Source organism: Barbus barbus, assembly GCF_936440315.1.
Source record: "Barbus barbus genome assembly, chromosome: 24".
Taxonomy (NCBI): Eukaryota; Metazoa; Chordata; class Actinopteri; order Cypriniformes; family Cyprinidae; genus Barbus; species Barbus barbus.
The window spans coordinates 9,712,715-9,738,458 of NC_136752.1; the positions used below are offsets into that span (position 1 = coordinate 9,712,715).

Consider the following 25,744-nt stretch of genomic DNA (forward strand, 5'->3'; position numbering starts at 1 on the left):
ACATCCAAACCGACCCAAGAATCTGGATGTTGCTCAATAACTTCATTGCTGTTTCATACATCAGTAAATCGAGGCCTTTAACCACTGTGAACAAGAGTGCAACATAAAGCACATTTACAGTGGTGGCCAAAGTTGTTAGAGCACTTGGCATATTTCAGTTGTTGAATCATTGCAGTAGCCATAAAACGAATTATTGCCGGAACTACCTGCGACAGAAGGAATCTGCTGGAACATTGAAAATGACGGACTGGCCTCCTCAAAGTCCAGATCTCAAACCCATCAAAGAAATTTGGGGCGAGTTGGAAAATAAACTGGAGAGATCTATTGTACATTCAAAGGAAAGCCTTTTGCTTGAGGTGCAGAAGTCATGGGACAACATTAGTGTTGAAGTTCTCAGGAAATATATTGACACCGTGCCAGAGAGATGTGCTGCTGTCATTGCTTCAGAAGATGGACACACCAAATATTAAGTTAAAAGTGGATAAAAACAGTACGACTCACTTCTGATATTTATTGTGCTCAGAACAGCCATCTGCATGTTTCATGAACATTAAGAAGTGAAATCATGTTTTGGAGGCACAAAAAGGTCAATATATTCAGATCTGTCGGTTTTGCCACCACCGTAAATGCATCTATAAATGAAACAATAGCAGTATAGCCTACTATAAAGAATTATTTTTATCTTAATAAAATTATCACAGCCTATGTTTTACCAGAAAATACCTTTTTTTAAAAAAATACTTTGTGAAAAATTCAGTGTTACGTTTCTCTGTGATACACAGGCCTAATTGTGAAGCTTAGGCCTATTATTAAAAAGAGTGAAAATAGTTTCTAAGGTTTTTTTAGTATGTGTGTAAATGAAATGCTGCAGTTGACACTTTTTACAGTTATCTTCAGCAGCTATGGCCATAAATCTGACTAGTTCTTTGCTTTATCACCCTATAATTGATACATAAACACATTCTCCACTGCAGCATTAAATGCCACCTGCAGCCTCCGTAGAGCCTCTGGTGAGCAGGGCTTCCCCCTGAGCCACAGACAATGGCATCTTTTGAATGCAAGAGACGAGCACTAGGACCCAGAGAGCGCTGCATTTTCTTCCAGGGGTTGCCTAAGCCTCAGAGCACACCCCTGCTTAGGAAAACTGAGATAGGCAAAGAGAGACTAGAGGAACGCAGCTCTGTTGTTGTGGTCACTCCAAGAACATGGAGGGGCTGGAGTGCAGGAACTGACCCGCTTCCATCGGGAGGACAGGAATACACGTGGAAGGGCTTCTTCAGAGCGCATCAGGATTAAAAGGTGACTCGATTGTTGATGTTTAGGGCACGCGCGCATTTATGAGTGTGTTTGTTGTAGAGGCTTTTAACAAAAGGAGGCTGGAGTGTGTTTGGGAGTGTAGGGACGCATTGTGGAAATGAGTCATCGCTGTGCACGAGGGGAATACGTGTGTGTGTGTGTGTGTGTGTGGGGGGGGGTGCTCTTCCTGTCTGGGAGGAAAGACTGCATTGTTTTTACTGGGAAAAGCGCGCGAGGCTGTTTGTTTGTGCGAAATCGGGAGGGAATGGCTTGAGACAAAAGTTTGCCGTGGATTTGGAAGGAAACGCCACAGTTTTGTCATTAACTTCTCATCTGTTAGACCATCTGAGGAACCTCAGGAGCGTTTCTGTGGGGAAGACAGGTTTACCACAGACTGCTTGTGATCTCTGTGATAGCCTGGACAGATGGTGGTAGGTGTGTGTGTGTGTGTGGTATGTTGTGTCTGTCAGGCGGAAAACTAGTTAGGAGAGGCAGATCTGATGAGGAGCACAGCAACAGCAGAAAGACGCCTCGGTCTGACTGGCTCTACACAGCTGATTGTGCACATATGGACGCTGCCACGTGTGTGTGTGTGTGTGTGTGTGTGTGTGTGTGTGTGGAGTCTGTTTACACTTTTGGGATGCTGGTTTGGATTCTTGGGTGACTGTATCACAGTGTTATCTGCCAGATTGCTTTTCCATTTTTGGTATTAAGGCTGTTTTGTTGTGCTCAGTTTAAGTGTATTTGGTCATTTTGGGAATGAGTGTTTGGGACAAAGGTCCCCACAGGACTGGAAAACCTGAAATCAGATGCAATATGTGATGACCGGTCAGCAGGTCCTGTGAGGAATATGAAGTAATAATTCTGTCATATTTGCTTAACCTCAGGTTTTGCAGAACACAAAGATATTGTTGGTAACCAAATAGTTTTGGTCCATTGTTTGGAAGATAAAAAAACAATCTTCTGTGGAGAAACCCTGCTCTGAGCGAACCTAATGTGAGAGAAAACACAGATGTTTTTGCTTTTTAAAAACCTGCTTCTTATTTCAGGCAAAATCGCTTTTTACCGCTCGCACACTCCGGTCAACAGTGCAACCGTTCCTGTGCTGTAATGCTGAATAATAGCACTCTTGGACTGCCGACCAATAAGATTAACTGTTATGATATACACTTCATTTTTCATTTTACACACATTTTTCATTTAACTCTTATGTCTGATTAAAAATATAAAACACAATAAAAATCATTTTCTTAATTAGTATCACCGTGTACTACTTTAAACTGAACATAAAAACACAGTTTTGTTACTTGAAACTAAATAAATATCGTTAACTGAAATGAAATTAAGTCTAAAAAACTCAAACTTGTTTCATTTCAGACCGTTGCCAAGTCAACATCGTTTTCATTCAGTTTAAGTATTAAAACAACTAAAACCTAATAAATAAAAATGAATAAAATCCGTAAGGACTATATAGACATTTCTCAGAAAACGAATAAAAAGAACAACATAATTAGTAAAACTTTTAGATTACTAAAATTAAATTGAAATCAAACTATAAAATTGCAATCTAATTCAAAACATTAATAAAATCTATGACATTAGGCTATATCAATGATACTGAAATATCACCGGCCGCTATTTTTTTCTTGTTTTTAAGTCAGGATATCTTCAAATCCTCAACAAAATGGAATTAGCTTGAAGTATAATATATAAGTGACATAAAATCTATATAAATGTAGTGAGGTTGATACAAAAACCTTATATTATTTATATGAACTTATTCAATATGCTGTACTTCACAATGCAGTGTGTAATGTTGATGAGGATCAGTCCTGGAATGCGAATCCAATTAATCTAAAGACGCAAAAACAAGTGCGCAATTGTAACTCTTCGGCCACGATAATGAGTTTCTGGCCTCAAAACCAGTCGCCTTGGTGCCAGAACACTGTGTTTCCTCTCAGTGTCCTTGAACTTGTTTGAGAGAAAAGAGCAAAGCGATGAGCGAGAGGGGTGTTTAGTTTCAGGGGCTGATGTCATGACTCATGATGTCATGCTGTAGTCTGACTGATTGCTCTGCTTCTGATTGGTCGACGGCCGTTTTGGCTGCGTGAGTCAGTGACTGTTTTTATTTTTATTTTTCATGCATATTTACTGGCCGGTTGCTGGTGAAAGTGGTTGGCACTGTACTTTGTGTGTAGTGGGGCAGCTGTATATTTGAAGCATTTTGAGCTCTGTGCAAGTATGTCTTATCGTCCAAACTAACCCTCAGTCAGCAGGAGTAATGATTAGCTGCGTTTATCTTTACTGGAGTATAAGCAGCTATAAAAGCCCAGATTTCATGTGGTGGTGATGATGATGTCATGCCTTTGTGACCCATAAGTGATTTGATCATCTTCGCCACTGGGCCATTGTGTCATTTTCTAAAATGAACAGGGTCTGTTTATTCTTGAAGTTTTTAGTGGTGCTTGCTTAGGTTATCGCTATTATTATTGCTTTTTATTTTAGCGTTATTTCTATATTATTATAGTATTTCTTCATATTTTGGTATAGCTTTTATTTTTTTATATAGCTTTTATGTTTAGATTTTCAGTATTATTTAAATTTATTTCAAGTTTTAATGTATTTTCATTAGTTTCATTACTTTTCATTTAATATTTTATTTAAATAAATATTTTGTAAAAGGTTTAAACGGGATTATTATAGTAAACTAAAACCATAAAACATTTTTGATACTTAAAGTAAATGTTTTTTGTTCCTTGAAAAACTAACAAAAAACGTATTTTATATCAGCTAATTTCAGGAAATATTTGTCATGTTTATTTCGCTTAACGTGATGTACTAAAATAACTAAAAGTAAAACTATATAGGCATAAAAATACATGACTAACCCAAACTAAGATTGAAATGGAAATTGAAGATCTAAAAATAAAAACTAATTCATAGTATTAATAAAAAAATCTCAAATGATTCTAAAATGACGTGTGACCTTCAAACAGAACTCTTGTTTCCTATACAGCCACAGTAATCGGGACCATATTTGGGATTTATGTGCTTTATTGTCATCCTTATGAAAGATGAAAAATTACTTCACAGCATTCTTTCTTCCATCCTCGTCTTTTTTTTGTTCTTCCCTCTCTTGGACTGTAAAAGTGAAAGTGTCAGCTCGCTTACAGCATGGGTCTGAGTGCACCGGCTGGATGATCTCTCAGACTCACCTCATGAGTCAAAGAACAGCTTGAGCTGAACGTTTCAGTTTTTAGACATTATATCATTTAAGCTGAAGTGTGTCTTTTTATGATGTAAAATACTGTCTCCTATCCCACATCCCGATGTTCAAAGTCATCTACAAGTAAGACATCCAAAGGTTGGATTTTCTGAAAAGTAATATTTTTTACATTTTCTATTTGGAATTGGCATGGTAATGAATTGAATTGCAATTCAAAAGCTGTGTTACTTCAGTAATTTTACATTTCTAAGTGAAACTGGATATTTTAAGGGGTCATATGATGCTATTTTAAAGATCATTGTTTCTCTCAAACGCTACAAAGCCCCTCCTTCCAACAACCACAGTCTGCTCTGATTGGCCAACTGACCCAGTGCTTTGTGATTGGCCGAACACCACAAGCACGCATCGGAAATGTAACGCCCCTTACCATAATCGCTAGCTTCAACTTTCAAGTTAGTTAGACACAGTGATGATTAGGGCTGGGTATTGTGACCAATTCTGCGATTCGATTCTTATTTTTATGGTTTCGTTTCGATTCGATATCGATTAGCTATCAATATTTCATTTAAAATGTTAGTTTTGCAGACATGGGATCCATATTTTGATATAAATTCTGGTAACTGAAACTCTCCTACTTAAGTTTATTACTGAAATACATATCTACATTAATAATAGGGTGCACACAGTTGTTTTTTTTAGTGGAGCAATTCGAAAGATGGTGACACCTTCAGGACGAGAGGTGAATATTCATATCCTCTTATGTGAAGCACGCGCATTAAGAATCGATTCGGGGATTTCCCGAATCGATATCGTTGCGTTAAACTGAAGATCGATTAAAATCGGAGAATCTATATTTTTTACCCTGCCCTAGTGATGATGCTTGTATGTATTTGCAGTACACAAGCCGCGGTTAAGATGATTTCTGACAGGCTGTACACTTTGCTGTGATGCGACCCTGTTCCCCACACACACTCACACACGACGCGTTATGCACAAAACTCCACATTTGAATAGTCAATAGCAAATACTTGAACTAATAACAAAACATACATACAGTCGCTGATTCAGAGGTGCCAGATTGTCATAGCAAAGTCGGAATTGACCCTTTTTTTTTTAGAAATATCCTTCGTGCACAGCCAGCCTTGTACTCTACTAGGTTCACAAAACGGTCGTCCATAAAATGCGTTGCACAAATTCGAATATTTGGGTTGTGCTGTTGTGTTGTAAACAAATCTTAACCAATGATTCCTAATTGCATCTACTTTAGGGAGGCCAAATAAAGTGCTTTTGCTTTCGCTTAGAAACACACAGTAGGTGTGTTTGACTTCATACAGCGCCACACAGGCCTATCGGCGAGAGTAGCCGCTTGCAGCCGGGGGCGGAATTGAAAGCGGAGACGTGAAGTCTTTCTGCTCCCGGTAGTAATGCTCTCGCTGTGTTTGGATACTCTTATCACAGATGAAGTGAATAACATGCAATATTTGTCAAATGCACAGACGTTTCAGAAATGTTTTCATGAGCAACAGAAACACTTTTTATATACTGCTTAATACAGGGCCATCTGTTCAAGAATAAAGTTCAACATAAACATATACTATTTAAATACCAATAAAGTGGGGGTATATTTGCTTTTATCGGTGTTTTTTATTAAATGTGACTCAATATAACATTGCGACTATACAGTAAAAAAGCTTTTACTGTTCTAAAAACAGTATTTTATTATTATTATGCAAAAATTATACAAGGGTTTGTACAAGCATACAACAAGTACAAAAACAAATACAAATTCATGAGAATATGTAAAGTGAAACAATTCATGCCAGGGGTAAAATTACAACAATTTAAGCTTCATAGGTCTCTCTTGCTTTTTTATTCTTAATTTTATCAGATGTAGTACCATATTGTTTAATCTCTTTTATAAAATGTTCAAAGTTTGGCTTAGCCTTAGTCCATTTTTTCACATGAATGTGATATTTTCCAAGTAAAATAAGATTTGTGAGCAGTATTGGATTTGAAGACGTAAGAAACGCACGTCATTGTTGTTATGTGGTGAATTTGGCCAATCGTGAAACAGCTGTGCCGTCATCAGCGCTCCTGCAGTCAGTCTGGAGAAACTGTGCCAGCTGAGTCAGCCGGCTGCTATCGCGGTACTTTGATGCCACACGTGACAGTGACGTGGCGTCGGTGCCGGTTCAAGTCGGACAATTTTTCTAACCCGGCATGCACTGCTTCAAGTCAGCCGCCGATCGGTCTGTTCGGTGCTGCATGAAGCTGAACACACCTATCGTCTCCCGGTCTTGGATGCAGCAACAATACTGTGGTTACTGAAACCATGCCGCCTTTCCTCGCGTGCACATTTGGGCGGCATTACGCAAATATTTCCACATTGTGATGTAGACATGGGGGGGCGTGTTTGAATGAGCCGTTTTAGGGGGGTGTGGCAGAGTCTTAACTTTTATAAAGAATATCTCTTTGGGTTTGAGACTTTAGTCTTTGCAACTTTAGGGATCTTATCTATGCACAAACAGCTTTTAACACTTAAGAGAAAGGAAAACTTGAAATCGCATCATATGACCCCTTTAATGGAAACAAATTTATAAGTTTATTGCGTACATTATTGCTAAAGTATTGCTTAAATAGCAATAGTCAATGGCTAATAAGTTAATGTCACTATCAAGGACATCAGTGTGTGTATATGAAGTTAGGTCAGAAAAAGCAATTATTGCTTATTATATTGAAGTTGTTGTTGTTAAAATGAATATTTTTTTCTTAAAGTAACTGATCTGATTAATTAATTGTGTACACTAAAAATCAAAGGTTTGAGGTTTGTAAGATTTTCAGGTGCTTTTAAAAAATCTCCATTTATTTGCATTTATTTGATCAAAAATATAGTAAAAACAGAAATATTATTACAATTTAAAATGACTCTTTTCTATTTGAATACATTTTAAAATGTAATTTATTCCTGTGATGCAAAGCTGAATTTTCAGCATCATTACTCCAATCAGTGTCACATGATCCTTCAGAAATCATTTTGATATAATTTAGTGATCAATTATTAATAATGGTTCTTATTGTTATCAATATTTTAAGAAGTTTAAATGTACAGCATTCATTTTTAATATTTTGTACTTATGAATGACTTTATTGTCACTTTTGCTATTTTTATTGCATCCTTGCTCTCTCTCTCTATATATGTATGTATGTATATATATATATATATAATTTTGTTTTGTTGACTGGTGTGGCATTAGATGGCGGACAGTGATTGGTGAGATAAGTGTTTGTTTTGTGTTATTTTAAAGGGAAATCTCTGGTGCACTCTGATTGTTTCCAGCAGGAAGAACAATCATCTGCTTTCTGAGCAAAACGCCACAAATAAAATCACACACATGGATCTAAATGAGTGTTTTTTTTCTCTCTTGGTACCGAGTCTTGATTACATCACTGGCTAGGTGCGCAGCGTATCCAGGATTTCTGTTTCCCAGATCTCAAGCATTAAGAGATCTCTTATGTTCATCTCTCCAGTCACATTTTCATGAGCATGTCCCTCTGCTCCTGTGCTCTGTCTGGACCATGCGTGGGCCTGTTCTTTGGCAATGCAAAGGGGAAAAATACCTTCCTGTATGATGTCAGAGCTTAAACACCAGCGCAAAGCCGAGCGCAGTCTGAGAGAGGCCCTAAACTCACTCTCTACCAACAACAGCAGGAATGAGGAGCATCTTTTTTCACTGCTGCTGCTTAGGTAAAGAGCAGCGTGGCATTCATACCTTAATAGTCCTTTCTGCCGAGGCTGTGGCCGCTCCATTCATAGCACTGGACATCTGAGAATGGGCTTCTGATGGGGTCTGAATGAACAGCTGTGACGGTCATGAGTGTGCTGCGGGTCTAGTTTCTCCTGTCTGAAATGTTACTAGCGCTTCTATGGAGAGGTCCACACATGCAGTACATAAACATAGAATGGCCTTAGCTGACTGTTTAAAGCATATGATGAATATGAACTGTCTGCTTTTGTGCTTATTTCTTTATTGACATACAAGAGCAGCTAGTCAGAGAAGTCAGTCAAACTCCAAGATGACCTCAATAAATGCAAGCAGGTAACTAGTACAGTAAGAACATAGTTCATAGAAAGATCTTAGCTTGGTGTGTGTGTAGTTGTATTTGGAGTGGAGATTCAGTAAATAATACTCAGTCTCAGGCAGGGGAATAATTGGTTCATGTTTATTTTGCTGTGTCGGAGTGAAAAACGTGGGGACAATTCAAAACTGAAAATCTGTTTTATCAGAGTTGATAATGATTTTTATCAGAGTAGACATTTTAAATTAGTTTTAAATATTTGTTTGTTTATAATTTATAATAAAAAAAAAAAAAAAAAAAAAATATATATATATATATATATATTATTAGTTGATAACTAGAAAATAAACATTTTTTAAAACTAAAATCTTAACATAAAATATTAACATTTTTATATATATTATATATAACTAAAATAAAAGATGGATGGATGGATGGATAGATATTTATATTTATACTACGGGGCCGTTGAATGCTTGAATCTGATTGGCTGACGAACGTTCTGAGGTGTGCAATTATTTTCAGGTAAAAGCACGGCGAACGTAGCTCCAGGCAGCTTTCTTGACCGCATTACAGTTCCATATCACTTCGCATCGTTGTCAGCGCTGCCCTGACGATTTTATCAGTTAGCCTAGTGTAGCAACTTAAAGGCTACACATGACATTTCTCACTAGCGAGGTAATAACAGCGCTGCATCTTAAAGCAGACTTACAGTTTAGAGACGGTGCTTCAGAACACTGTTGAGGGACACACAGAGGTAGCCTAATTCATACAAGCTCTCTCTCTCTCTCTCTCTCTCTGTTTCTCTTTCTCTGTGTCTCTGTCTCTCTCGCTCTCTTTCTAATAACTTCATTATTAACTGCATTAGTCTGCTATCAACGGCTCAAGCCTCCATTGCCAGCTTTAAAATGACGTTTTGGAACTAGCAAAAGAGTCGTTGGATGAGATGCGGAAGAAATAATCCTACTCACAATAGCGATTTAAGTAGAAAAACCGGACGAATCCCTTGAAATATATAATCTGATCGATGTCTTGAGGTGTGGCAACCGTAGTATAAGCGGAATAATTGACTCCGGACCGTTGAATTATTAGAAAAATAATGCACACCCGAGGTGTAACGGCCACTCCGCTTCGCGTCGTGGCCGCATCACCACCTCGGGTGTGCATTATTTTTCTAATAATTCAACGGCCCGTCGTCAATTATTCCTTACATATATTCTTTAAAGTTCTCCCACCCCTCCGTTACATTTATAGATTTCGACAAGTTTTAAGGTATATGTACAAGTTTTAAAAACTGTATTTTTTATCTTACCAGAATATAAAAAAATTGACATGTATTTTCCATTTGTAAAAGGAAGGTGGCAGGCAACAGAAGCTTCTCTGACTTCTTCGATTTCTCTTCTCATGTGTTACTGCCTTACAGCCTCTGCATAAGCGCGACTAGACACTTTATTAATGTGCTGAAAACGGAGTGATTGCTTCAGTTTTTATGAATGGGAATTTCTGGCTATTTCAGACAACAATCAGAAATCTTATGTTATCTTATGCTATTTTTTATTTGAGTTTTTATTTTAACTGGTGACCAACATTTTAGTGAATCCGTAGATGTTGCAGATGTTTTCAGCTACAATAACTTACGCTGCACTTAATTCAATACCCCTGGAAAATGCTGATGGGTCAAGGGTCACACTGAAGGTTCAGAGTTCACTTACTTAGCATCAACCAGCTGAAGATTAAAGCAAGTGCTGAAACAATTCCATTATAGAGACATCTTTTTCTATTGACAGTCATTCAAAATTATATGGCAGATTTCAAATCACATCCTGTATCGGCAGAGTAACTACCATTGAGGTAAATGTGAATGCTAATGGATCGTTTCTGCAGGTATTTTAGACCTCCTTGGTCTCGATCCCAGCGCTGAACTTTTATTCTTGGGCACAATAAAGGGTCAATTATTGTCAAGAAGCTGTCATTGAGGAAAGCTCCTCTTTTGTCCTCTTATTGTGATGATTAAGTGCCAAAGACTATTATGTGAGGGACCCTCGGGAAGATTAGGAGTGGAGCTGAGATGCTGACTCCTCTGATTCATGCTCTGAGGAATCAGGTATTCATTCATAGTTCACACTCTTAACATCTGAGTCTATTTATCATCATGTCTGTTACCAGAGCACAAGGGTTTTAATTAATTTTGGGAATTCTGAGAGAATCGTGGAATTAAGTGGAAAGGGCTGTGTACCGGTCATGGACTCTGTTGCTTCACACTTTTAATTCTCTGTGATGTGAATCTGTATATTATTGAACAACAATTCAGGCATAAGCAAGGGCCTTGATCCATTAAACATTAAGATGCTAATGTTTCTGTGATTTAAAGGAAAACTCTTTAAAAATCCAGTTTAAAAAATTAGAAATGTAATTTCTTTGTATTTATAATGGTTTCATATGCTTGTGGAATACTTATAGTTCCATTTTAAATAATTATGCCATTTTCTAAAATGTTTCAATTCAATGACTCTAAAAAGTCATGTGGTGTAACCAAGTAAAACACCTTGAATACGTGAGTGTAATCATTATTTTATAAATTGATATTTTTTTTAATTACTGCACTGATAATACATTGATAAAAATAGGAATTATTGATGATAATTGTTGTTATCAAAACAGCATGTTAAAATAATTTTTGAAGGTATATGAGTATTGATCCTGAAAATTCAGCTTTGTCACCACAGGAATAAATTACATTTTATAATATATTAAAATAGAAAACATTAAATACTTGAGTCAACGCACCCTAATAATTGTTTTATTGTTATTTTTAATAACTTTTCATTATTTATTTGAAGCTTTCTTAAGTAAAAAGTATTTATAAATATATATTAGTGCTGTCAAATGATTAATTGCATCCAAAATAAAAGTTTTTGTTTACATAATGTATGTATATTTATTATGTATATAAATACCAAACGCATGCATGCATATATTTAAGAAAAATGTTATGTTTATAAATTAAATATATTTACATATAATAATATAAATGTATATGCATGTAAATAATTTCAAAATATATAAAGTATTATATGTGTGTATTTATATATACATAATAAATAAACACCGTACACATGCATATATTATGTAAACAAACACGTTTTATTTTGGATGTGATTAATCGCGATTAATCGTTAGACAGCATTAATTTATAAATATAACGACTATATAATTAATATTGCCCTTATGTCATTTCCTTTTGGTCCCACCACATGACTTTGATTTTCAAATATTACTAAGCAGTAAACCAGTTTTGTTAAAATATTTAAAAAATGTGTTCGTTTAATAATGCTTTTTTCATTATGATGTCAGGACAGCTTTATTGCATTTTTGTGCATTTTTTAAATGTATCTCCCCCCCCCAAAAAATCCTATTAATTTGAGTTGCAAAAGCATGCTAATTATAGAAGAAAAATATTCAAGTCAGTGTATGTGTGAATTGTAATTTGTTTTAATGAATTAATAGACAGGACAAAAAATGAGCATCACGTCATTGACCCACCTGTGACCCGATTACAAGGTTGTGCATCAAAACAGCTGGTATTATCAACAACATCGCTGTATAACACACCACGACCGATGTCCTTCTGATAGCATGTGTTTCATGGCGTGAAACAGCGTTTAAAATGTCCAGTCCCTGGCCAGTGTAGGAAGTGGACTGAAACTGCTGAAGGATGCGAACGGGATTGTTTGAACAAACTGACACGGCAAGGACGCAGGGGACTGCGGTGGTCTCGCGGAGGCGGCCGAGTTTGATGAACAGCAGAAGTGTGTGGTGTCTCGAGTTCGACGGATCACAAAGGGCACGTTTGATGAATATGTATCTGGTGCTGGACTGTCAGCTCTCACGGTCCGGTCTCATCTTCCTCTTCCACTCCTCCTCCTGCCTTTGTGCTCAGATCTGTGGATGCGTGCCTGCTCCCTAGAGCTTCTGTCTAATCATGGTACCATCATCCCTCAGTCACGTTACCCTGGCAGGGCCTGTCAAACAGCATACCCTGGAGGACGCGTCGACTTTGAAATCCTGCTAATGACTAGAGGATGTTCTTTTTTCCTCTTTCTCTTGATGGTCAAGGGCCAGGAAAGAGTTGGGTAACAATGCTGGGTTGCTAGTCAGTGGTGTTACCTGCGGGAACCAACTTCAGGCTGATGGCGAGCGGCCCGTCCTCCTGTTTGCTGGAGATAAGTGGTGATGCCACAGGGCTGAAGCCTTTGCGGTTGTGTTTTTGAACCACCTCGACTTCAGACTGAGAGGGGAAAGTTTCTGTAAACACTTTTAAGACTTGAATGAATGGACACTTTGAATGTCCTTTCATTGATCTTTGGGTGGACATTTAAGGGAATATTTCAAGTTTAAAGCAACTCCATCGACGGCATCTGTGGCCTTCTGATGTTTACCGCTGAAAATCCTTTCCACATGTGCCTCGGTTTCTAAAAATAAACAGTAATGAACTTAGAATTGAAGTATAGTTGTGCAGCACTGGAAATAAATATTAAAAATATACAGTTATCGCACTGTTTCCAAAGTGGAGTTTATTATAGGAGACTAGTGTAATACATTCACTTGTCTGTGCACAGTATACAGTCTTTCAGTTCTTATCATAATCATGTAAATCTAGTAAATTATATCCATTTTAAATCAGGAGTGTAATGTAAAAAAGTGCAGTTTCAGCACAATCAGAAGTTCAAACACCTAAAAAAATAAGTGCACACATCAGAATGACAGTTTGCTGTTTTTGCTGAATGAATAATGTAAGAGCTTGAACCAGAATAAAAGCTTCACAACTTTTAAACATTGGGAAAATGTTTTTACAAACTGAGTGACGAGTCAAAATAGTAACTGTGTGGTTGGATTCTTTGACTAGGAATATTTTTTATATATGATTTTTAAAATTTTATTTAATTTTAACGAATATATTTATATAATTGTATATATGAAAAGTAAAAAAATATGAGGTCAGAGAATGTAATTTAATTTAATCAGCAGGGATTTATTTTTAATCAGCAAGGCTTCATTAAACTGATCAATAGTGACATTTGTAATGTTTCAAATAAATTGCTCTTTTTAACTTTCTATTCATGAAATAATCCTGAATAAGTCTTCAATGTTTACATAAAAATATGAGTTGTTGAAACTGTTTTCAATATCGATGAGAATAATAAATCTTGCTTGAGCAGCAAATCAGCATATTATTTCTGAAGGATCATGTGACACTGAAGACTGGTGTAATTATGCTGAAAATTCAGCTTTATTCATCACATGAATAAATTACATTGTGAAATATATTAAAATGGAAAATATATTTGAAATTGTAATACATTTTCATAATATTACTGTGTTTTTCTGTATTTTTTGACCAAATAAATGCAGGCTTAGTGAGCATAAAATACTTTTAACATTTAAACATTTATATAATGTACTACTCTGTTTGATACCAAGTAATATATCTCATGTATTTTGTTAATAAACTACCAAGAATTACTCACCCCTTTTGCACTACAGCCCAGTATATCCTCTACACATGCTTTGTCATAATGATGAAATTATGTATTGTGCAGAAGCTGTCATACCGAACATAAAAGCAAAGAGGGGAGTTTTCTTTGCCTTCCCTGCTCTTTCCCCGATTACTCCTCTCCCATCAGTTAATGTTCAGGTCAAAAGCAGAGACCGTGTAATCGAGAGAAAAACCGAGTGAGAAAGAGAGGGGACCCTCTGCAAAAGCATCTCTTAGCATGCTGCCAGTGTATGCTGTGAATGCAGGGGCCCGGGGCCAGCGCTGTTTTAAGCCTGACTTCTGAGAGTAGAGGTCTGCTCTCTGCACCAAACTTCACTGGCAGACCCTCGGGCTGAGAGCGCTCCGGTCACCTTCACTAAGCTCAGATCAGACAAGGGAGCGAGGGAGCAGGGGAACAAAGCAAACGAGCGCCGTAACTCTTCCAATGGTAAGAGCCGGTGGGTAGTGGCGCTTCATATGGAACGGAGCAAGTTCTCGGCCCGAGTCTATTGTGTCGTGAGTCGTGTGGCGAGCACTGTGTGCTCCGTCCCCTTCGGACAACGAACTTTCACCTTGCTGCCATTGCTTATGGACTTTTCTGATGTGGCTGGCTGAAAGGATGGACCGTATATTTTGATCTGCGCATGGCTTGGCTGATTGGTTGGCTGTATGTACATGTTGTCATGGGAACTGAGGAAATGGAAACTAAACAAGTCTTTATTTTTTCAGTGATGGAACGGAGGGGGAATCTCTCTCAATGCTGGTGTTGACATCGAGACAAAGGTCTATTATTTGCACTCTACGTACCAGAACTGAAATCTCATAAGTGAGATGCACCTCAGGGTTACGTGAAGGCGCTTTATTGTTGAAGGATTTGTTTAGCAGGTTTTGTGGAATTTAATATTTTGAATGAACTCGAGTCCATTGAGACATTTGCTTTTGTTTGTTTTGATTTAATTCATGAGAATTCCTGCAGTAACGGTTGTAATTTAATCACATATCATTTACAAGTCATTAAACAAAGCAGTTTTATGTCTCATGGTGTTTTCATTTATAGGAAAAGTCTTTTGTCCCCTTTTGTCACTTCTTTGATGTTTTGTTTAAATTTTCCTTGATTTTATTGTTTTGTTTTCCCTTTCTTTTTACAATAAGCAGCAAATATTTTGGTATGTGCTCGCTCTGAGATGGTTTGAGTGCACGCACATGAAACTTGTGCTTCTTGTCTCATTTGTGTCTTAAGTATCAGTATATTCGATCTGTTCATTCGATCTGGTCTAAAAACCTGCTAACATCTGTGTCATTAATGTTAAAAACAAAAGAAAGAACATCTCTGGGCTGCTCTCAACTGAATCACTGTTGTAATTTTAATAGGAATAAATTCACCATTAATTTACACAATGAAGACTATACTTTTTTGTACGTCATACAATTTAGGTAATATTTATATTGCTAGAAGTTTTTCATGTAGGTCTATTTCATTTGTTTCTTTGTACTTTTGTTGTTTTTTGTGATATCGAAATTGATGAAGAATTCTGAAATTTCAATATTATCAGACATTTTGATATAGGGATGTTCATTTCGGTTATTTTTCCCAACCGATGTTCGTTAACAGATTATTAAAAATGTACAAAAAGTAGCAAACAACAGAACTTGAGGATTCACATGGACATATCACATCACGCACATATACATATATATATAAAATAGATTTTAGCCTGTCAGTGATTGTTTTTTTTTTTTAATGCTAGATGCATCATATTACAAAATTCATATTTGGTGTTATGGCCCTTGTTCCATTTGTGAAGTAAAATAAAACAAAAAAAAACAAAATGTAAATTGACTTTTTTACTTGCAACTATGCCAGTAGGCGAAAGCTTAAATGAAAAAATTAAATTTTTATTAATTTAATCCATGATTATAATATTTGTATGCCATAGTATATCCATAGTTATCCAAGGTACATCAAAGAATATCATAATACCGTGGTACTTTTTGTACATTTGTTGTAACTAAAGCTGTCAAGCTTGCAGTGTCTCTTGTACTGAGCTGAAATATCTGCTAGATTTGAGGTGCTAACAGGCAGTCGGGCTAGCTGTTGTTTGCAGTTTCCAGTTTTCAGATCTCTTTAGTCATTTGCCACAACTCTCACCTGAAATATCTTGCTGAATTCCCCTTATTTCAAAGCACTCCTCAAGGGTTTAAGCAAAGCCGGTTTCAAACTTTCTGTTTGTGAACGGTAAAATGTAATTGATTCTTGAGCGTAAGGGAAGTTCGCTGGCAGCCCCAACAGTACCCTGTTCGAGTAGTTTGTTGTCATAGCAACAGTAAAATTAGCTGGCCCTTTTCTGTCAGATGTAATGTTTTGTGGCAGCGCCACCACAGATACACTAAAGCAAACCTGCATAACGGTGGTATATATGTGCGTTTATGTGTTCCTAGAAAACAACCACACATTATAACACTTTATGTTAGATGTGTCAGTTTGCTGTGTTTACGACTCATTTGTTAACATCCCTGCTAAAACCAGTAGATGGTTTTAGCTGGACCCCCATCCTGGCTGAACTGATCAAGCTGGTCTCCCTGCCTGGCCAAGCTGATTTTAGCTGGTTGGTCAGCCTGACCAGCTAAAACCCCTCTAAACCAGCCTGCAAACCAGCGATAACCAGGCTGGAAGTTTAAAATGGAAGTAGAATGGTTTTAGCTGGTTTCCCAACCTGGCCAAGCTGGTTTAAGTTGGTTGCTCAGCTGGTCTCCCAACCTGGCCAAGCTAGTTTTAGTTGGTTTTAGCTGGTTGGTCAGCTGGTCTTCCAAGCTGACCAGCTAAAACCAGCATGACCAGCTAAAACCCCTCTAAACCAGCCTGAAAACTAGCTATGACCAGGTCGGAAGACCAGTTAAAACCAGCCTAAGTTGGTTGACTGATCTTAGCTGGTTTTTAGCTGAATTCCCAGCCTGGTCACGCTGTATTTATCTGGTTTTAGCTGGCTGGTCAGCTGGTCTCCCCCACCTACAATCCCTGCCGGCCCGAGACTCGAACCCGCAACCTTTGGATTACGAGTCCGACTCTCTAACCATTAGGCCACGACTTCCCTATTGCTATTATTTTCTCTTTATTGGACACATTCATAGACCTGAATCAAATAGTGGACTATAACAGTTTTCTGTTATATTTTAGTTAGTAAAAAACACTTTTTTTTTTTTTTTTTTTTTTTTATCTAGTTGATTCCAGCTGGGAAACCTGCGAGTTTGTTTTCCTCGCTTGTGATGTGGATGTGATGCCGTCCATATTTGTATAATCTTATAAACGCAGCCATGCCTCGACTGACCCCAGGGAATCTCTGCTCCAGATTGTGCGGCGCTGGATAATATTCTCGCTCCGTTGCCGTGGATACAGATGCTGTATTCGCCATGCAGCGCTAGCTGTCAGCTGTCAATCAGTGCGAGTGAAGAGAGGTTCTGCTTTGACATGGAAGCACGAGTGTCAAAAGCAGCCCTGAGGCGTGACTGTGCATTTTCCAAGGAGCGCTCAGCTGCATATGCTGTATTGACTGATTGAATCGCCTTATCAGGGGGGTGCTGCCCCTGGCACGTCGCTCGACATGCACGCGTGGCGTATGTATAATTGTGTGTGGGTACATGTTGGCATGGGTGTCAGAGAGAGAGTTAAAATTGATGGGTAACGCTGTAGGGAGAGATTAACTGGATTTCCTACTGTGACTTGGGCAGTGTGTGATAAGTTCTTATTTTGATTTTATGCATCTTCAGATAGCGCCAGGATTACTTCCACTAAAATCCAACCTCCTGCTAACCTTACCGCCCTGAAACTTCAAACACACAAACACACTGCTGCTGCAAGAGAACGGATCAGATTTTCCATAGTAAAAAAGGTTGCATCACTGTTATAACATCATTTTTGAATGGAAGCCTGAAAAGAAAGGTGATTGTGGTTTTGCATCTCACAACTTCTTATAATTATGGGAATTTTATTTATTTTCTCACAACTGTGACTTTATATCTCATGGATGTGACTTTATTTCCCATAACTGTGAGAAATCAACTCACAGTTATGACTTTGTTTCTCTTAATTGCAACTTTTTATTCAAGTGCAATTGTATTTCACACAATGACAACTCATAATGTGACTTTAAACTGCACAATTGTGGCGTTATTTCTTTGATCTCACAATTATCGGTTTTATTTTCTACTCTAAAACATAGTTGCCTTATCTTTGTTTCCATTTAACTCGTCACAATGACTTTTTAACACCATCTTTTGAGTATCCAGGATTTTGAACTTGATTCTCTTCTTTAAGAGCTTTTGAATGATTGGATCAAGTTCACTTAATGCTTTAACTTGCTTTGGCTTATAATTCTAACCCAGCAATTAAACTTTGGTAGAAAAGTTAAAGGGTAGTGATTTATGTATTTATTTATGCAATAAAATATTCACTTTAAAGCAATGCTATTTATATCCCTTTAAACTTTATCGTTTACTCACCCTCATTTGATTCTAACCCCGTATCATTCCTTTCTTCTGTGGAACACGGAGTGAATGAACATCCGTTTTCCATAGAAGGATAATGAATGCTCATTTGTACTGCCAAGGTCCTAAAAGAACAAAAAGTGCCTGAAGTATCCAAATAAATAAAAAACCAGTAGCCCATATGACTTGTATGCCAATTCCTCTGAAGCCTTTGGATCGGTCAGACAGAATTTAAGTTGTTATTCATCTCTGGAGACCTAAAAATCTAATGTTTGTGCTCAAATGTTCATAAATGCTGCTAATTTGACTGGTGAGTTTAGCTGAAGTAGTTTGTCTGCTCTGTAAAGTTTCTCCATTGACACTAATGTACTATGAATTTTGAATTTGAGTAGCTTATGCTTGAATTAACTGCTTTTGTAAAATGCATTTGTTCAGAGCGTCTCAACTCGGTCTTCTTTTTCCTGTTTGCTGATCTCACCTCTCAAATCTGGAAGTGGATTCCCATTCTCATGCTGATTTTTCAGTCTCATTTCTCTTTCGGAGTTCACAGAGTACGCGTTTGTTTCATGGGAAACATGGGACAAACATGGGGTCTACAAATATAAGAGATTAAGTTAACATGCAGTGATTTTAGCCTCCTGTATTTATCGATCCTGCAAACTACACAAACCAGGCAAACGTTTATTAAGTGTATGTTTACTGTAGTATTGGAGGTTTATTTTATATAAAACCAAAATTGTGATATGACTGCAATGATCAGACAAATCACAAAGGCTGTGATTTAAGTAGATACATGTGCTGCATTTTTTCAGTCTCTCAGAGCGACTCTCAGAGTAAATGCTTCACAAACTCGTAATGAGAAGCTCATATGAACAGTTTACTGACAGAAAATAGCTTGATGATTTAACAGTTGAAAAGAGAGTAATTATGGCTGTTTTATTAAATACTATTTTTTATTTCCAATTAATGTTATATTTTATTTAAGAATAATATTATAATTCTATTTTTCTTAAATACTTCATTTTAAATACTTAAATATTTTAGTACACTGTGAAATATTGCAGTTGTAATTACTTTTACTTTTTTACAATTGTAATTACAATTGACCTGGAAGTATTTTAAATGCCCTTTTAAATGACAAAAATATTATTTATTACAAAAAATGGCAATTGTGTGTGAACTGCTTGCTCACAGATGCAAACAGATTCAACTTATACAATAAAGACTTTATATTTTTTTCCCCATTAAAAACCAGCAATCACTTCACAGAGTGTTGTCTCGTGTCTCTGCAGGAGCCGAGGGCTGCATGGGTCCAGTGGTCATGCCCCCAGGGAAGAAGGCCGAGGGCCCCAGCAGCGGGAGCATGGCGCGGGGTCTGAGTCAGCTCTACCAGGACACCGAGGCCGCTGACCTCTCTCTGGCCCTGTCTGCCTCCCTCAGCCGGGCCGAGGACGAGGAGCTGACCAGTCTCAGCTGGCTGCACGAGAGCACGGATCTTCTGACCAGCCTGGGCCACTCGGGCCTGCGCAGCGTCAGCCCCCTGCAGGATGCTAACGGTGGCCGCGAGCCCTCCTCCTCGCCGTCGTCCTCCCCTGAGCCCAGCGAGCCACCCTACCACCTGTCAACGGGTCCCAGCCGCAAACCGCCCTACTCCTTCAGCTGCCTCATCTTCATGGCAATAGAGGACGCTCCCTCCAAGCGACTTCCTGTCAAAGACATCTACGGCTGGATACTGGAGCACTTCCCCTACTTCGCCAGCGCCCCCACTGGCTGGAAGAATTCAGTGCGCCATAATCTGTCACTAAACAAATGCTTCAAGAAGGTGGATAAGGATCGCAGTCAGGTGAGGGCTTGTGTTTCACTGAGGTTAACTGAGGATCAAGATAAAACAGAGCCGCTTGTTATATTGGAACGCACACTTTCATCTTCCTGAGTGATTTTCCATCAATAGTTCATCGTCCTGATGGCTTTTAAATACTTTACCCAGAGGCGTTCATATGTTCTTGAATGCTTTTCTTTTCCACTTACAGTCTAGGAGTTATGAAAACTTAGCTTTTACCTTCATTATTGGGACAATTGGGTTCATTATAAAGAAAAAAAACACATTTGCCAACTTTTTCAAAATGTACTATTTGTATTCATGCAGGTTTCTTGCACATTGAACACATAATCGAAATAATTATTTCCTAGTTTTTAAATATATTTTTTAATATAAATCCAAATTTAATTATTAATTTATGAATAAAAACAATAATTCATAAATATCATTAGCACATGACATTTTTACAACCTAAACTAATCTTGTCATAAAAAGGTCAAATTATATGATTTTTCGCACAGTCGTGAGGGTCTGCAGGGGTCCTTTCTATGATATCATATCCTGTTTAATGTTTTTTTTGGCATGTTGGTTGAACCACATGAATTTCGTAGGTCACATCACATGACTCTGCAGACAAAGTTTTTCAAATATTAATAGCAGTGAAGCCGTTTTGTTAAAAAAAATAAAATTCTCTAAAAGGTAATAAAAAGAGATTATGCCAAACTACTTAATAATTGTTTCTTTTAAAAGCAATTAAAAATTCTGAAATGTAAACTTTTCACATTTTACGTTTTTTTTACATTGTCCCCCACAAAAAATAAATACAATTAACTAAATAATAAACAAAATAGACAAAATAAAATGAACAAAAATGAATTTTTATGCAGAAATTAAACGTCTCTATGTATTGCATTTTAGCATATTTTTAAATAAATAAACAGGACGGAACAAACGAGCAGCTTGTCATTGACCTATTAAAGCAGTATTAACCTTAAATCAAAGTCCAAATTGAATTTATGACAGATTAGTTCTAAGTCAACAAAGGCTTCTTATTATGGTTTGTTTCTAAGAGATTTTATGAATGTGGGCTGTGGATATGTAAACTAGTCCATGATTATAATCCAAATATAGCACAATTGTAATCAGTGCGTGACAATAACCAAAATGCAATCATGCTTTTTTTTGTTAAGATATGACAAATAACGATAAAATCGTACTTTGGCAGAGTGTTTGTATTATGTATGTGTGCCTATAAGAGTGTGTTTGTACCTGTCCAAGTAGTCGTCCCATAGCAACCTAGCCGTAGTTGACATGAAAAGCTTGCTGTTTCTGTAGCAACAGCCAAACTGATTGGCTGCGTTGCTATGTGTGTGAGTAGATTTGTATATGTGTGTGTGTGGGTAAAATGTGGGAGCCTTTCAGGGAAGTGGCATGAAGCACAGTGATCTGTTTTGATGGGTAAAGTTCAGGTTACTTGACCAGTTATATCACATTTCACGGAGTACAAAATAATGTAAATCTCTGGCAGAAGAAAATAATCTACTGAAACTGACATACAACCCTTCTAATATAGACTGTTATATATAGGCAACACAGGCTGGGATATATATAGGTTGTGCTATGTAGGGAATTAACTGAATTAAATTTGAATGTATATGGGTTTAATTTAGTTTCATTTTCCACTCTGATTGAAACAGGGAAGTGTTTTTTTTTTTCTTTTTTGTCAGGATTTTTTACTTGAAAGTTATGTTGGTCTCTGATTATACTTAAATCATTAATAGCCTCTTTTGATTTGTTTAAAAATGGTATTAAATCTCACACACTTCAGAAGAATGTTTGAAGGAGAAGAGCAAACTAGTGGTTTAACAGCAGACTAAGTATAATGATTCACAGTGTGTTACTCAATAGCAGATGTTTAGACACTGTGGTAGATCAGTCCCAGCTTTCTTACAAGCCTCAGTCGTCAAAGATCCAGCCAAACCCCACAAATGTGTCCGCACTTCATTTTGTGCTAAGTACTAAGCATATGCATTTTTCAGTGCAATGTGTCTATGTTTTAAAGGAATCATAATTTACACTTTTTAACACTGTTTTCCCCCTGAAGTCCACTTATAATGTTAGTCAAGGCTGCTTAAGCCAAAATCTAATTTTACATGACCATTTTTACCCTCTTTCTGACACTTTTAATTAAGCAGATTGTTTTTTTGTTTCTATATCTTTAAGTATTCTGTATGTAAATGTTATAATTACTAACCCAAGGGTGTCCATGATGCTTGGAGAAAACATTTTGTTAATGTTCCCAATCGTCTCAGTTTAGCTGGCACACAACCCTCTAAAGCAGGCTCATGGAAACTCCTCCTTCATCCAGGTTTTTTCACGTGAGCTGTAAAAGCCATGTGGCTAAACACTCCGAAAGCTGCAAAATTGCATTGTGAGAGCGCTGATGGCACAAAAATAATGCACACAGTCCTAAACCCTTGAAGTGGCGACTGTCCATTACATACTTTTAAAGAGAGTTGCAAAAATATCTACTATCATGTCATTTGCTGTTTCTATTTTGTAAGAACACGTGGCAACCGTTGAGTCACTGTAGATGGAGATGCTTTTCAGGTCCAGATGTTGTACACTGTAAAAAATGACTGCTATTTTAACGATAAAAGACTGTAAAAATTGGTTAACGGTAAGTTCCCCTACTATATAAAACCTGTATTGGACATTGCATGTAATTTTACGGTAAAATACAGTTTTTGGAAGTGGAAAAAGAACGTATCATTTACAGTGAAAAATCATAAATTGACATTCCCAGAATTCCCTGCGTTGCATTTCACATTTGATGTTTTTCTTATTAGTTGTGTACATTAGGGTTGTATGTTATATCTAGTGTTTTTAAATGAATGTTTATTGCATTATTTCAGTTTCATGTGTGTTACCATGATGGTGTTTAGTGTACCTTCTATATCTTGGTATTAAAAGCTTCTTGTGGTTAGCTTTGGTTCATCATGTGACTTTCTTTTCACCACCTGCTTTTGTTGGTTATCAGTGTATTACAGTGGTACAAAACAGATTTCAGTACTTCAATAGGTTGGTATATTAACATTATGTCAGTTAATGAAATACGGTTTTTAAATGTACATTTTGTTAAATCTGTAAAAATCTAAAATGTTGGTACCATATTTTTTACGGTACTTTTTAAAACATTTTTTTACAGTGATTGTTGCAAGAGGGACTAACTTTGAACTAGGGCTGTGCAATTAAATCAAATTCGTTTATCATGCGCATCTCGTCAGTAAAGCTGGTTCAGTGATTGGCAGTAAATGGCCATCACCTGCTTTCAAATGGAGCGGGAATTACTACACAGAGCTGGCAAGATATCGCGTTTATAATCGCAGACGAATCGCCTTTGATTATGAACATGAAATTGTCTAGCTTGTCAGTGAACTACGGTTCTGTGTAGTAATTCCCGCTCCATTTGAAAGCAGGTGATGGCGATTAACTACTAATCAAGAAACCGGTTTTACTGACTAGATGCGCATAATAATCAAATTCGATTAATTGCACAGCCCTACTTTGAACCAGACAAACCTTGCAGGTGTACTAAATACTGAATAAGCATTAATATAATGTATAGGTTGTCATGTCTAAATGAGGTTGTGCAATAGAACCGTGAAGATTTCTGAAAAAGACATTATTGCAGCTTAGTTTCCAAAAGTGGATAATCCAGTTTTCCATGATTTGACCCCTTTAACATTCATGAAAATGTGTGTATACTCTATAAGCCATGAGTAGAAACCTTCTCTTTTAAACATAGGCAATCATGTATTCTGGCTCTCTGAGCGTAGAGTCTGTGGCAGAGATCTGCTTTCCTCATTTACCACGGTTGGCAAAGATTAGCACATGGGTCTGGACTGGTTTTAAAGCGCCATCATTGTCTCCGTGTAGACTGAGATCCTCGTGCCAAACCCTCCAACCAGACAACCAGCCATCCCTCTCTTCTACTTGTTGCCTTGGAGACCAGTGAAACCACAGGTGCATGTCTACTCCTCCTCTATCTCCTGTAGAGAGGGGTCGTGCGGCTCTGGCAGGCAGGTGAGCCGGAGCCGTACCCGGATGCCGTGCCGGAGCTGGTGAATGATGTACGTCAGTCTGTGATGTTGTTTTGCAGGCGTGTTGATAGCTAATTGAGGGCAGATGGAAGACTGGTGGGGGAAGTTATGAATGAAGTCATGGGGAGTGTATTTGAATTACCCTGCACCCCCGGTGGAAATGGCATGCTGGGCCAATGGCTCCTCCAGCAGTGTGAAAAACACAAACACACACACAGATACATGAAATAAAGTTGCTTCCCCCAACAATTTGGCAGTTACCAGCTTGTCGGCCCGTCTAATCAAACCTTGCCCTTAATTGCTGTGTGTAGTGTGCCGGTAAGCACTGCCGATCATTGCTATAGCGGCTGTTCTGTAACTACGATAATATCAGAGTGCTTTCATCATCCCGTCTCACTTATTTTTGTGCTTAATGCGAGAGCCGAGATCAAAGCGGCACGGGTTGAATTTCATGCCTTGTGTGAGTTGTGTTTTTTGGTAGAGTGAAATATGGCTCTGGAAGCCCCTGATGGAGGGCAGACAGCTTAATTAGGTGGAGAACGGCTTCTTTGATCTAAAAATATATACCAGTGTTGCCTGTTGAGGCAGTTTTTTAAAGGTGCCTCCGTATTGACGAGACAACGAGGGTCTCGAGTGCTAGGTCTAATCCTCCTCCCCTGCTTTTTCTCAATACTTTGCAAAAATGTACTCAGTGATGCTGTACAGTTTATTGCAAAATAAACTTTGAAGGTTCTTGAGACCATCAGGCTAAAGTGAGTTCTATTTCAAATCCTCATTTAGAGTAGGGCTCGTTAGCTCTTGCGTCCTGCAGACTTTAGTACCAATTCCAGTTTTGCCCAACTTGCAAGTAAAGGTGTTTGCACACTGAGTCCGAAATTTTCGTGTTTTTTTTGTATTCCTCATCCTAAAAATTAGTCACGCACAGAAACCGTGCACACTGAGTCCGATGCGCATTAATTAATCCGTTGCGAAAACTGTACTAAATGGAGTCTTCAAGCAGTGAGGATGATTTTGCTGTCCTCTCGCGTCTTAAAAAGAGAAAAACAAAGGAAATATTGGGTCCACCCAATCCTGAGATATACAGAAGTAAGAGAGTCCTCCCTCCTTATTAAGGAGCAGCGGGATTATCCCAGGTGATTCAAAGTTTACTTCAGGATGTCAGTTGCTCAGTTTGATGCTAGAGCCACATATTTTAAAAAAAGACC

General features: G+C 37.7%; 1 protein-coding gene across 1 annotated transcript in view; it reads left to right on the forward strand.

The window, feature by feature from the left end:
- The first annotated feature begins 1,140 nt into the window (after positions 1 to 1,140).
- LOC306843843 (forkhead box protein N3-like) overlaps positions 1,141 to 25,744 on the forward strand; it is a 34,075-nt gene continuing 9,471 nt past the window's right edge. The window contains exons 1-2 of the mRNA XM_079375530.1: positions 1,141 to 1,299; positions 19,910 to 20,460. Coding sequence (XP_079231656.1) covers positions 19,924 to 20,460 — 537 coding nt within the window. The 5' untranslated portion in view covers positions 1,141 to 1,299; positions 19,910 to 19,923. The remainder of the gene's footprint in view (positions 1,300 to 19,909; positions 20,461 to 25,744) is intronic.